The 13079-nt window shown below is 32.7% G+C and overlaps 1 protein-coding gene across 1 annotated transcript; it reads right to left on the bottom strand.

The window, feature by feature from the left end:
- Positions 1-2387: 2387 nt before the first annotated feature.
- Positions 2388-3443, bottom strand: LOC136971498 (patched domain-containing protein 3-like). Its single transcript, XM_067265957.1, has 2 exons — positions 3426-3443; positions 2388-3101 (listed from the first exon to the last, which is right to left on the bottom strand). Exons 1-2 carry the CDS (start codon positions 3441-3443, stop codon positions 2388-2390), a joined length of 732 nt encoding a protein of 243 aa, XP_067122058.1.
- Between the last annotated feature and the right edge of the window lie 9636 nt (positions 3444-13079).

The following is a 13079-nucleotide window of genomic DNA, read 5'->3' as shown; positions in this document are numbered from 1 at the left end:
TCTAATTTTATGCAATTGCAATACAGTAATTGATAACTGATTTCAGTATTTTTACGATTATAAACTACAGCTTAATATATATATATATACAGTCGGCTCCGCATAAGTCGACACCCGAATAACTCGACACCGTAGGTTAATTAGTCACTTTTCTGTGATCCCGGCTGACTTACATAGGCAATAATGTTATTAACCTTAAAAAACTCGGTTTATCCGACATGATTTAACTCGTCACCACTGGATAAATCAACATACTTTTTCTGTATCACACTTTTAGACATCTGATAAGTCGATTCCCCTCCTGAAAAAAATGAGTTCACACCACAGCTTATTGTACGGTGTGAACTCATTTTTTCAGGAGGGGAATCGACTTATCAGATGTCTAAAAAGTGTGATACAGAAAAAGTATGTTGATTTATCCAGTAGTGACGAGTTCAACCATGTCGGGTAAAACGAGTTTTTTAAGGTTAACTGAGTTAAGCGCGCGGGGTGCAGGTGCACCCCAAACACTTTTAAACGCGTGTACTTTTTCATGTAATGAATGCTCAAAAATGATGCCCTCAGTACCTTCCTTCAAAGTACTGAAGATCGCACTGAAAAAGTTAAAAATTCCAGGAAAAAAAAAACTTTATATAAAACAAACACAGCAAAATTCATCGGGTGCACCTGCACCCCGCGCGCCTAACAGAGGAAGTTTTTTTAGCGCGACCACTGGAGATGGACCCGAGTTAGTGCACTGAAAAAACGGTCATTGCCTGATATCGAATCAGTCATAATACAAATGACAAATAAGAGCATACAAAGCGTATAGATAAGATTTTTAAGGCCAATAAACGGAAAAAAGTGTCCCATAGACTTAGCATTGAAAGTTTGAAAAGTGGCGTTTTTGGAAATATTTAATGCTAAGTTGTCTTGAAAACATGTTTATTTCTCTAAATAACGTCAAACAATTTCTCGTTACCAAACTAAAAGTAAAAAAAACGATTAAAACAAGCGATTTTATAGCGACTGTTTACATAAGTCAAAGTGGTAGTCTGCGGAGGCGTGGCACTTCGCGGAAATTTTACCGAGAATTGTTTTTACTGGTGGATCTAATAACAGACAAAGAAAGTAACAAATTACAGTGTAAAAGAAGTTAACTATCGATGTTATCTGGCAATAATCCGCCTTTTTATCTCTAGTCGCTGTAGAGTTTCGGGGGGTGTACTTTTGGAAATACTGAAATATTTTTTGCCCGGGGTTTGTAACAAAGCATTTAATGATTGGAACAGTTAAAAAACACATACGGGAACACGATTCAATGATTAGATAGTAACAGACTTGTTTACAGTTCGAAAAATAGACTTTTAAATTTGACGATTTTTTTCCTGAAAAATTCCCGAAACGTATTACTTTTTTGTTTTCGTTATAAATAAACAAAAATGATATATTTTAAGTAGTATTGTTGATTAATACATCAGAAACACAATCCCACTAACGTCAAAAACGAAAAAATCGCGAAAAATTTTTTGATTTTTTCACCAGCAACTTTAGGCGCGGGGGTGCAGGTGCACCCCGTGCGCCTAACCGTGTTCAACCCCCCGCGCGCCTAACACAGGGTTAATAACATTATTGCCTATGTAAGTCAGCCGGGACCACAGAAAAGTGACTAATTAACCTATGGTGTCGAGTTATCCAGATGTCGACTTATGCGGAGCCGACTGTATATATATATATATAATATCAAGACTAAATATGAATTTTTATAACAATAATAAAAAAACTAACACTGGCAAATACAAAACAAAGCAATATATGTTATATACACAGATAATAAGATTAGAGCACAAATCATTGACCATTTTTATTGGTCGAACTTTCATTCAACTAATTCATGCCTAACAAATAAGGAATTTGTTTTTCTCGAAAACAAGAGAAAGAAAATACTGAATGAAGAATAACAGGGGTAAAAAATAAAGCGTGAAAGGCAGTTTCTATTGTTATTAAACACACAACTTTCAGAAATGTTAGCAATGCGTACGATTCTTTATATATGAAAAGAATTCCGAGAATAGTAGATAAAGTTCCTTGTATTATGGGAAACCCGACGCGATACAACGAATCTTTCGTCTTTGCTTTTGATGTTCTGCAGGTCGACGTCACAAAGGCGTACGCAATATGAGCCGGATAATTAACACAGAATCCGACACACAGAATCAAACTGATCAATGATAATATATCTAAGTTCACTCCCCACATGCTCATGTAACCCAATGTTTCTATCGTAGTAGAAACAACAGAAGTTGCCACCACAAGAGAGCAGAAGATATTTGGTATCACACTGAAAAATACAATCGCGATCAATAATCCTGTGATCCAAAACAGTTGTTTAGCAATGCCATCGACGATTACTCCTGTTCTATCATACTTGCAAATACATGGTGGATAAGGACCGGAAAAGGTGCTTCATCCGCAATTTTCGAAAACTCATTCATTGTAGCGATTTCACTTTCTCTGTTAGATACATTTTTTGCGATAACAAAATATCGACTGCAAGTAATTTCGGAGCCATCCCGGTTGAATACCAAATCGTCTGAAAATTGCTCTGCCGCTTTAAATCGCAAGAAAACTCGAAGTCCTTCCATGAAATCGTTTTTGTTCGACATGTTGTATCCTCTTAAGGCATATTGTGCAACTGGATTTCTCTGAAATTCTTTGTAATATTTCAGCCAGGAAACCGTAAAACGTGACTCGGCTACATGAGGATGAGACTCAAATCTTCTAAGAAGATCTTCCACCGATTTCTGAACGTTTAGGTCTGAATAATCGAGTGTTTTGTTAATAATTATGTGAACAGGAAATGAATATTCAGTAAAGTATTTGTAATATACTAGTGTTCTTTCGTATATTTCTGAGCCAGAGGGATACATGTTTTGAAGATCTAATCCTTGCTTTAGAAAATACACTCCGTAACATCCAAATCCTAAGTTGATAAAATACAGAATTAACACCATCAGTTTCATTGGTGTGTAAGTGATGAAATCTCCCAGTTTATCCCTAACTGTTTTCATGAAGAAGTCTTTATTTTCTTCCGTCCTTTGACAATCGTCTGGTTCGCTGTGCTGGAAAAAAAAATTTATAGAATTTCTTACTCTTTTAAATTATATTAACGATTTGCAATTTCGCTAAAGTACGGAAGTTGTTTTATAATGTTGCTCTATACATTTTCGAAACCATGAAAGGTTAATTCTTTCTCCAATTAATATGACGAGTTATTGATGTGACTACTTAGTTTTAAACACGTAGTTTTGGCTCACTTTTGTATCGTTTTGTAAATTTTAAAAATAATATTCCCCAAAAAGCTAACATAAGTGATATTACAGTCTTCTACCTACTTGTATAGTGCTATTGTTGGTAAAGTTGAATTGTCATTTAAGGCAACAAACCTCGTTTAGTGTTAACATTTGCTATTATTTTACTGTCCACTTACTTTTGACCGCTACTATAATAACATTCTTAGGGTCGAGTTATAAACTCCGTAACGTAACCGTATCCGTAGCTGTAAGCGTATCCGTATAGCGTGGTTATAAACTCCGTATCGTATCCGTATGTCCGTACCGTATTCCGTAAGAAAAGTTTGGATCGATCAAACTTTTACGGCAGGGATACGGAGAATTGACCAACTGCACATGCGGTAGGTCGCCGTCAGTAGATATACAATCGGAAGTTCTGCCGGAAGCAACCGACGAAACTTTCACAAATTGGTTAAAACGTAACTTTTGCCCGAAAATGCTGCTTCTGAATAATATAAAATTTTAAGATAAGAATTACTTTAGTCATAAAAAAGTAGAAAAATAATAAAATGAATAAATAATTATAGTGTTAGATCTGGCAGTAACTACCGATGATTTTGCGCATGCTCACGATGGACTACTTTGTAAATCGTAAAAAAGTTTGTTCCTTTACGGATACGGAAAAGGCCTTACGGTAGTTTATAACTATTGCTATAGATATCCAGTGTAGCAAACATTTACGAATACGGATACGGTTACGTTACGGAGTTTATAACTCTACCCTTAGACATATTTCGAAAGACAAACTAATGACCTAACTGTATATTTCATTCTTTAAATTTACCCGAATCCCTCTCACTTTGCTTATAAAGAAAAAAATCGAACACAATATACTTTAAATTTGAAACTATAAGATCTTTGTGTATTCGTTCAATATGTTCTGTAATAATTTTAAATGTTCTACAAAATAATTTGCAGATAAATTTTTCGCGAGTTTTGTATTTGTACTACAAATGCCCAATAAACATTTTTACCGTACTATAAGTAAAGTCTATTACTATAACATAGAAAAACCTATTTTTTCATTGCATTTGAATGATTTGAAGACATTGATGTTAAAAAATGTTGCTATTTATTTATACTCTAAAGTTTATTACTGCAAGAAATTAGCAAAGTGAAAACGTGCTGAGAGAGATAATCAACAAACAATTCTAAACAATTTTGAACTCGTCTATGAAAAGACAGACGAGTTGAGAATTGTTTGTTGGTTAATAACGAGAAATTTACGAAATGCATTCCCAAATAATTTAGTAAGTCTGCTAAATAGAAATGTCTCTTCCATAGAAGCTACAGACTATATTAAAATTGCTAATGTAAGAATTTTTTATTCACCAGTAAATAAATATTAACTGTGCTAGAAGAAACTATTCGCTGAAATAATATAAGTAATTTAAATTACCATATGACTTGAATGTAATTGGATGAAGACCTTTCTCTTCTCTGTACCCGCTTAACGCCATACACCCAGCAAAAAACGTTATTTGAAATACATAAGTGAAGAATATGCACGTTGCAGAGTAAATGCAAAAGATCTTCACAACAACAATTGGTGTACTAATTCCGATGCAATAAGAAAACAAATTAGTGATTGACGTTAACGTGATTGACACTCCGGCCGCAGCAAACGTGTCAGCCATTCTCTTTTGTACACCTTCTTCGGGATCGGTTGTTCTCCAACTGGCTATCAACACAAAACTGTCATCCACTTCGGTGACTGCAATATAGGAAGTCATTATTATTACACATTTGTCTATTGTAATATAATATTCAACAAAACATACAATACCTAGCACTAAGAACGGAATACATATATTACAGTAAGTGTTCTCCACTCCGCAGTATCCCATTAAACCGAATGATGTGACGATTGCCATTCCCGCAGACAAAACACAGGCTAATCCCATCCAAGGTTTGCTTCTTATCAAATTTTGACTCATGAGTGTTGTCATTGAGTATACACAAATAAACGATACCACAGCTCCAATCATATATTTCAGATTGTAAAGAAATGCTTTAATATCTTGTTCCATGGACCAAAGAGACTGTATTAATGGTTTGATATTTTGAAAATTATAACTTTGTATTCGTCGATACACTTCGGCTATCCAATTATCAATCAATGTAGCCTTTTCTTCGTCAGTTTTGTCAACTACGTAAAACAGTCGGATGGCCTCCACACTTTTGACGTAATCATTTTCGTCGATTGTAACACCTCCCAAATTAATGACGTAAGAGCGATAAGAATAAGTCAAGGTGTCGATGTCAACCGGATATTTGAACTTTTTCTTTCCGTTTACCACGTTATCAGCATCGGACATAATTTCGAAAAATACATTTTCGTAACATTTGTTACGCACTTTAACGCAAATATCATCATATCCAATTGTTCGATTAAACACTTGGATGGTGCAATTTTTTGCTATGAAATCAGCTACTTGTAACTCTTGAAGAATTTCTCTTTCTAACATGTTACCTCCGTTTCTTCTGATAAAGAATAATATATTTCCATTCGGAATTTTTGTAAATCTAATTTCATCAGACAGTGATGCAAATTTCCACGTTTTTTCAATAAACCGTTGTATAGAAAAATATTTCCCGCTATCTGCTTTCAAACTATCGATTAAATTTCTCTTGTAATTAAGTTGAAAGATTCCAGCTATTGAAGCAACTGAAAATATCACAGGAACGATTATGAAAATATACGGATGTTTCCCAATTGCCGTTCCTAAACGTTTAAAAATTGTCGATAATTTTCTTCTATAATGTCCGGTGTCATTATGCAATGATCTGTAATTAAAAATTATCATTTGTTATACAGCCATTCAGATAAAGTTCACTCAACGAGATTGATTTGTTTGATTGCTGCAAAATTCAGGAGACTGCTGTCTCACTGAGAAATGTAAAGGAATAAATTGTAATAATGTAAATTAGTGATACACTGTGTTTTGGCATCCCTATCCCAAAATGTTAGATAAAAGCTTACAGAATTTTAATGTGTTGAATACTTTAATTATAGAACATAAACTATTCCGAAATTAAATGTTTCACCCAATTGGATGGTAAACTACATTTATATTATTGTGTTTAATAACACGGAATATATTGATTGTGTTTTTTCACAGAACAGTCAAGTAATTTTGCTTACTTCGAGGATTTTTATGTCCATGTTTTAAGATCACTTCTTTGAATGACACAAATAAAGACCTAAACATTTATTTGTGACAATATCACAGATTTTAAAATGAAAAACACTAACTTATGTTCAAATAAACCGATTTATATCTGCTTTTGTGTGTTAGACTTAAGCAAATTACATACAAATTCGCTTCTAAATGTTTCGGAATAATGCTAAGTTAGTCAACTAAAAGGAGATGAAAGAAAAACACATGGCCAAGTTGCCATAGCCTATAGAATGTCTGCTTTCCTATATAATGTTCTTCCCAAAAACACTTTCCTCGCCATATTAAATTACGTATCTCGTTTCTGCAGGCAAGTAAAACAAAACCTGATTAACCACAATAAATTAAAATGTTCAAATATTATTAAGACACTTCAACTGTAAGTCATGCATTTTTTATAAAGCAAGTAACTTATATCTATGAAAGAATATTTTATCGTTTGAAATAAATTAGAATAAATAAAGTGTTAAAATTAATAACTTTTAAAATATTAAAATGTATGCTTTTAGAACTTGCACCTTTCACATAATATTATAATAAATTAACAGGAACCTATAGTGTCAGATAGAACTTAAATCATGACATAAATTACTATTCTAATTAGATAATTGATAATTGTTAACTTTTATATATAAACTAGCTGGTAGGCCCGGGATTGCTCGGGAAAAAGTAACGATAGCGAAGATTAAGATTATTACGTTATAGTCACAAAAGAAAAAGAGTAATTTCATCTACGAACTAAGTATTTCTAAAGAAAGGTCAAATTTGAAAATCGAATGTTCTAATATTGTTCAATTTTCACAACGTGTTTTGATTATATCGTTCAATTTTGATCGAATGTTCTAAAGAAGAAAAGTCGAGAAAAACCGAACTAATCTGTTTAAATTTGAAAATCGAATAAGTTCTAACATACTACTCTTTTTCTTTTTTCTTATTTTTTGCCAGAGCCCGTAAATCTTGCACGTCGCTTTCTCTTGTTTTCTATTGCTACTTCACAGTATCATCGTTACTTAACACTTTAATACTTAAATTAGGTATCCTAAGTGTGTACCAAATTTAAACTTTCAACTTCTAACCGTTTGTGCTCTTAACATTTCCATTGTTATGTAACACTTCCATTGTTGAATCTTTCATTCTTAACGCTTCCATTGTTGGCACTTCCATTGTTACTTAACAGTTCCATTGTTGATGGAAGTGTTAAGACTTAATCCTGTCCCTCTCCCACGTGGAGAGGAATTTCAAAAAAATCTCTTCTTAGTGTGCGTTTTCGTGACCTACCCTAACTGTGTACCAAATTTCAACTTTTAACTCTTAACCGTTTGGACACGTCTCGATAACGTATATAAAAGCTTTAATCCTATCCCCCCCTCCGTGGAGAGAAATTTCGAAAAATCTATTCTTAGTGTGCGTTTTCGTGACCTACCCTGACTGTGTACCAAATTTCAACTTTCAATTCCTAACCGTTTGGGCTCTGCGCTGATTATTATTATTATTATCAACTCGTCTCGATTATATATATAGATATATATAGATTTTAATTGAAATAAACACTTTTAGAGTAAATAAAAATTGAGGCTAAATAACTAAGAATAAAAAATTACATACAAATTTATCATATGTTTGTTACCTGTTTCTGGTGAGAAATGGAGCAAGTCACTTTCTATCTACACAAATGTCAAAATGAAATAAACTTTTTCTGAATTTGTCACGCGTTAAATCATTAAATTAAGAACGTTTGAAACAAGACTACTCGAACCAGTACATAAGCACGTAAGCATAAGTTACGTAAGCATTTACCTGATCTTAATTATGTATTTCTCAACTGAAAATTTTTACTAGTTACAGGAAAAGTGCTGAGTTACTCAAGGTTGAAATTTAGGAAATATTTCATATATTATCATAATGCTGAACAATAAAATTATAAAATATGTAACCTTTTTTGTGTATTGAATGTGACATGTTGTCTAGCTAACATATCACAGTCTGTACACCTACAAAATGTAGCGTGTACATCACCAAGTATTCAAGTTCGTGTCAAATATTTTTCTGTAAAAAAATACTTGATATGAACAGGGGTATAAACACTAGATCCTGATGAATGAACACCTGTTAAAGATACAAATAACGGTGTCGATGGGATCAAACCTCAGGTACGAAAACTTGGGTTCATTACGCGATTTTATATTTACTGCAAACAACAAGAATAACAAAATATCACAGCAGAAAATAAATAAACAAGAAAATGCTTAATATATACCACATACATCCTTTACCAGGTAGTCCCACCGCCACCCATCGTATTATGCGTGACTGTACAGAAAGTCTCACGTACTTTAGTGTAACACCACCCTGTACTAGACCTTATGCACCATATCCGTAAAGGTCACACCAGTACATTTCAGTTCTATGTGTTCGCTCTGTTGGATATCTACCTACCGCCGCCGTTCGTCTTTATCGATTCGATTCTCGCCGGACTGTTTGCCGTCAACTATTCTAACCCTTTTCTGAACAAACTTATACTAATCCGAAAATATCACCACCTACTACTGCCGAATATAATTGGAGACTTTCCTGCTGTGAAAACGTTTAACTTTATTATCCTAAATTATTTTATTTAGCCCGCGATTAATTGTAAGCTCTCTCTCTAGGATCCTCTTGTAAACTCGATTTCAGTCGCAACTCTTCTAACTTTTATTAGCAACTTTTCAAATAAATGAATTTATACTACGACACGTAAAGTATGTATTCCTGCAACATTCCTTTCAAATAACCTGTACAATCATGTATTAACTAACCCTTGATAAATACTAAACTGTAAATAATTCTAAAATAAACGGGAATTTATGTTATAAACATCTCATGAGTGCTCTTTTTCTGCCCCTCTCCCCGTCACTGCATTCCGGGTCCAAAACTGATACGTAACCGCTCGCGCGAACTTGTGGTCTCTGTATCGACCTAAGGATACAATGGTGTTATTTTGACGTGGTATCGAAGAGATACGGTCCTCCGGTCACATATGCAATTACAGGTATAATACCTTGTGTACCATTTCAAGTACCGGTCGAGATGACGTCACTCCATATAATAGATAAAAACTGCAGCAAGACGTTTATGGACTGCTGCAGAACTTAGTGTTTTTCCCGTGCAGGAAAGGAAACCGTAAAAACCTATAAAACACCTATATTAACCTAAATACAATTAAAACGTATATATATTATTGAAACCCTGTGTATACATATAACCCTTAAACTTAGGTTAAAACTATGTATATTGAAACTTATATAATCAAACTCAAACATTGTATATTGAAACAATGTACTTTGAACATACTTTAAATACGAATGCAAATAGACCTACATCACAAAACATAAGTAAAATCTTACAATATATATATAACTGTATATAAAACACATAACTATACCTGTATATAAATAAACCTTAAAATACTGAACAATAAGGTATAGTAAAGCTAAATAAAACTTATAACTGACTTAACTAGTCAATACTGTGATACGCTTCTTAATGAGTTGTGAGCACTAAGACTTAACTAAGTAAGAAAAAAAAAGACCCAATGTCATACTAATATACAATACATCGATATACCCTAAAATCAATATATCTACGTACTATAAAACGATAAAATCAATATATATATAAAGAACCGGATTATACATCGATTCTTACAATCATTCTATGTCTTAACATACCATATAAAAATATGCCACACTCCCATAAGATATGTGGTAGAAAATAAACAGTCAAGAAGTGGAGGTTCACCATTTCATAAAATAAAAGTAATTAAAAAGACATACAAAACTACAAGCTTTTTATGCTCTTTACTTACATTTCTTTTAATGTTTAACTTTAAGATGTCAATCACATAACCAAGCACAATTGATTAAAATTTTAAACAGCTATTGCAGCTAACGTCCAACCAGCCCGTCACAGAGCAGACGAAGCAATAAAGTAATTTCTAATGCTAAAATTACGAATAACCAGTTATCAATGCCTCCATCAATTCAAAATTCATTATACAAAACCGGTTAGAAGTACCGGTGGTTTACACGAAAGTTTCCTTCAAATATATTATATAAATTGGCGTACTGTACACCGAGTTCCAGGTATAAGAATATCCTGCGTAGCAAATATTACAAATTAAGAAGCTATTTAGATTTCATCTGGGAATAATTACAATATCGAATATATAACAACTAATTATTAAATTGTTTGTAAGTAAAGAGTCTAGACATTCGTAATTCTTCGGCAAAATCGTATCAATAATATTATCTTTTATTCGTCTTCCTCTTTATCCTAATGAGATTTTGCATGAGTTTTTAATAATTCCAATAATTAATGTTGATTTCTATCTTCATATATTAAAAAAACTATATTAAAAACTAATTTCCAATGCACATACATTTAACGAAAATATGTTTAAATTGTTTTTTTTATAACAAAAAGCAAGTTTATAACGCCTTTCACTCTGATACGTTTTAATTATACTTTACGGTTTATTATTAATCGTTTAAACCAATAAGATTAATCAAGGTTTATATGAAATCTGCTATATTAACTTCTTCTTCCGCATCTTAGTAATTATTTTAATTTATGTGAAAAGTTAATTTTTTAGTAATGTCACTGATCAATTCGTATAGTCTATTAATCATAAAAATTATTAATTCTATAATTTAAAAATAATTTTGCGTTTTGAATGAAAACGTAGTGTTTCTATACATATTGTTATGGGCGAATTCAAAAGAAATTCGAAGAAAAATTTTATACGTTATTAGCAATCTTGAGTATTAAATAGCCAAGCTTTCATTTGAAATTTATCATTCAGATCTACAACCTTGAATTAATGAATAGTCTGTTGTTTTAGAAATCAAATCTATCGCTTCGGGAAAACTTACTCTTTTCAATTACGATCGACACTATTGATAACGATAAACAGAGGAAAAACAAGCTGTCTAGTTGATAAAAGCAATTGGGTTCTCGAAATAATTGCGAAGTCAGACTTGGTGGTGTTAAATGACCCAGAGGCAAATTCGAATTTGTATCCAGTAAAGGTTGCTCTTTATATAGATTTGACATCTACCCATGACACCCATTAATAACAGCTTTGTCAATAATGAATTGTGTTATTTTTTAGTGCAAATTGGCCCACGTTCAAGGATAAAACTAGTTCAAATTTATCATTCAAAAATTTTGATATGCTGAAAGACAAGTACGGTTGTTATCCTGTATACAGCATCCATATGCAGTGTAGTATCCGAAATGCTATGAGTTGTGCAAGTCTTCAAAAAGAAAGTAGGGGCATACATAGCTCCTAAGTAGTAGTGTGATGAGTTGGAAAGCCTAAACAGACAGATGTATAAGAACAGAAGGGTGTTTCAAAGTTGCTCGCATAATGAGTTAAAGGTAAATGTTGGAAAAAATATGTTTATGCCAAGACTAAAGGGGCCCCCCTCGGGTGTGAGATTTTAACTAAACATATCAAAACCTATCAAGTGTTGGTTATTATTGGTTATGGTAATGATGAGTTATTGAATTGGAGCTCAGTGGTTGGTGAATTACGAATCTCCCGGTTTTTCAGTGATAGCGAGCAGGAGGACGATCTGGCTCAAAGCCAGACAAGTGTTACGGTTGGGGATTGCAATCCATCAGTGTTTTCATTCCAGCTGAATTTTTTCTGGACCAACATCATATAAGATAGATCCAACGCGGATGTATTTTTGATGCAATAAAGTGTTATCTACCTATCTATCCAGCAATTTATGGTTTTTTTAGACAAATAAAACAATTTTTGAAATACTTGAGAAAGTTTTATTATTTAGACTGGTCACTAAAAATCAGTAAAACTTCTTACACATTTAGGTAGTAAACTTAACTTTGGTTCGGTTTAACACTTGAGATAGAGATAATTAACTTTAAATGTTTAGTTAAATTATAATTATAATGTAATCTTTAAGTTAACCTTTAACAATTACACTAGGGTCACCGGGACCCTGTTGACATTTAATTTCTCCAATACTTCTTTAATTATATTAATACGAGCTATGGGCTACATGCAAATTCAGTTGGTACATCTGGTATTAGAATTCCATCTGAAATAATGAATGAAGTATAAATAAAATTGCAGTCCGGAATTACGATGACGTCACAATAACTTGTTGACTTTTTAAAATTGAATTATCATTCGAAAACAGTGTCGAAAGTTGTATTAACTACGATAATCCACAGAATAATAATCACAATGGATTTACATTAGGTAGTTATTATAGACATGTCGCAGTTGTCCTAGTCAGACACAAACAAATTCTATCGTCTACATTTACACTCTTTTATGCAACACCAAGTGTTTTCATTCCTATAAAATTTGTTTGTATACGTTAGTATCAAATTTATTAATTTTTCTTGAACGTTTCGTATTTTTTTACACACGCATTTTAAACTTCTTAATTTCAATATTGAGAAAGTATTTTTTTAGTTACTTTTCCATTGTGTCTATAATTATTTTTTCCTTTTTAACCGTAACTCTTGACTGATCGTATGGTATGCAGCAAACCTG

Source organism: Centruroides vittatus, unplaced genomic scaffold (assembly GCF_030686945.1).
Source record: "Centruroides vittatus isolate TY-2023 unplaced genomic scaffold, ASM3068694v2 contig_257, whole genome shotgun sequence".
NCBI classification, from domain to species: Eukaryota; Metazoa; Arthropoda; class Arachnida; order Scorpiones; family Buthidae; genus Centruroides; species Centruroides vittatus.
This window is presented reverse-complemented; position numbering and strand designations above follow the sequence as displayed.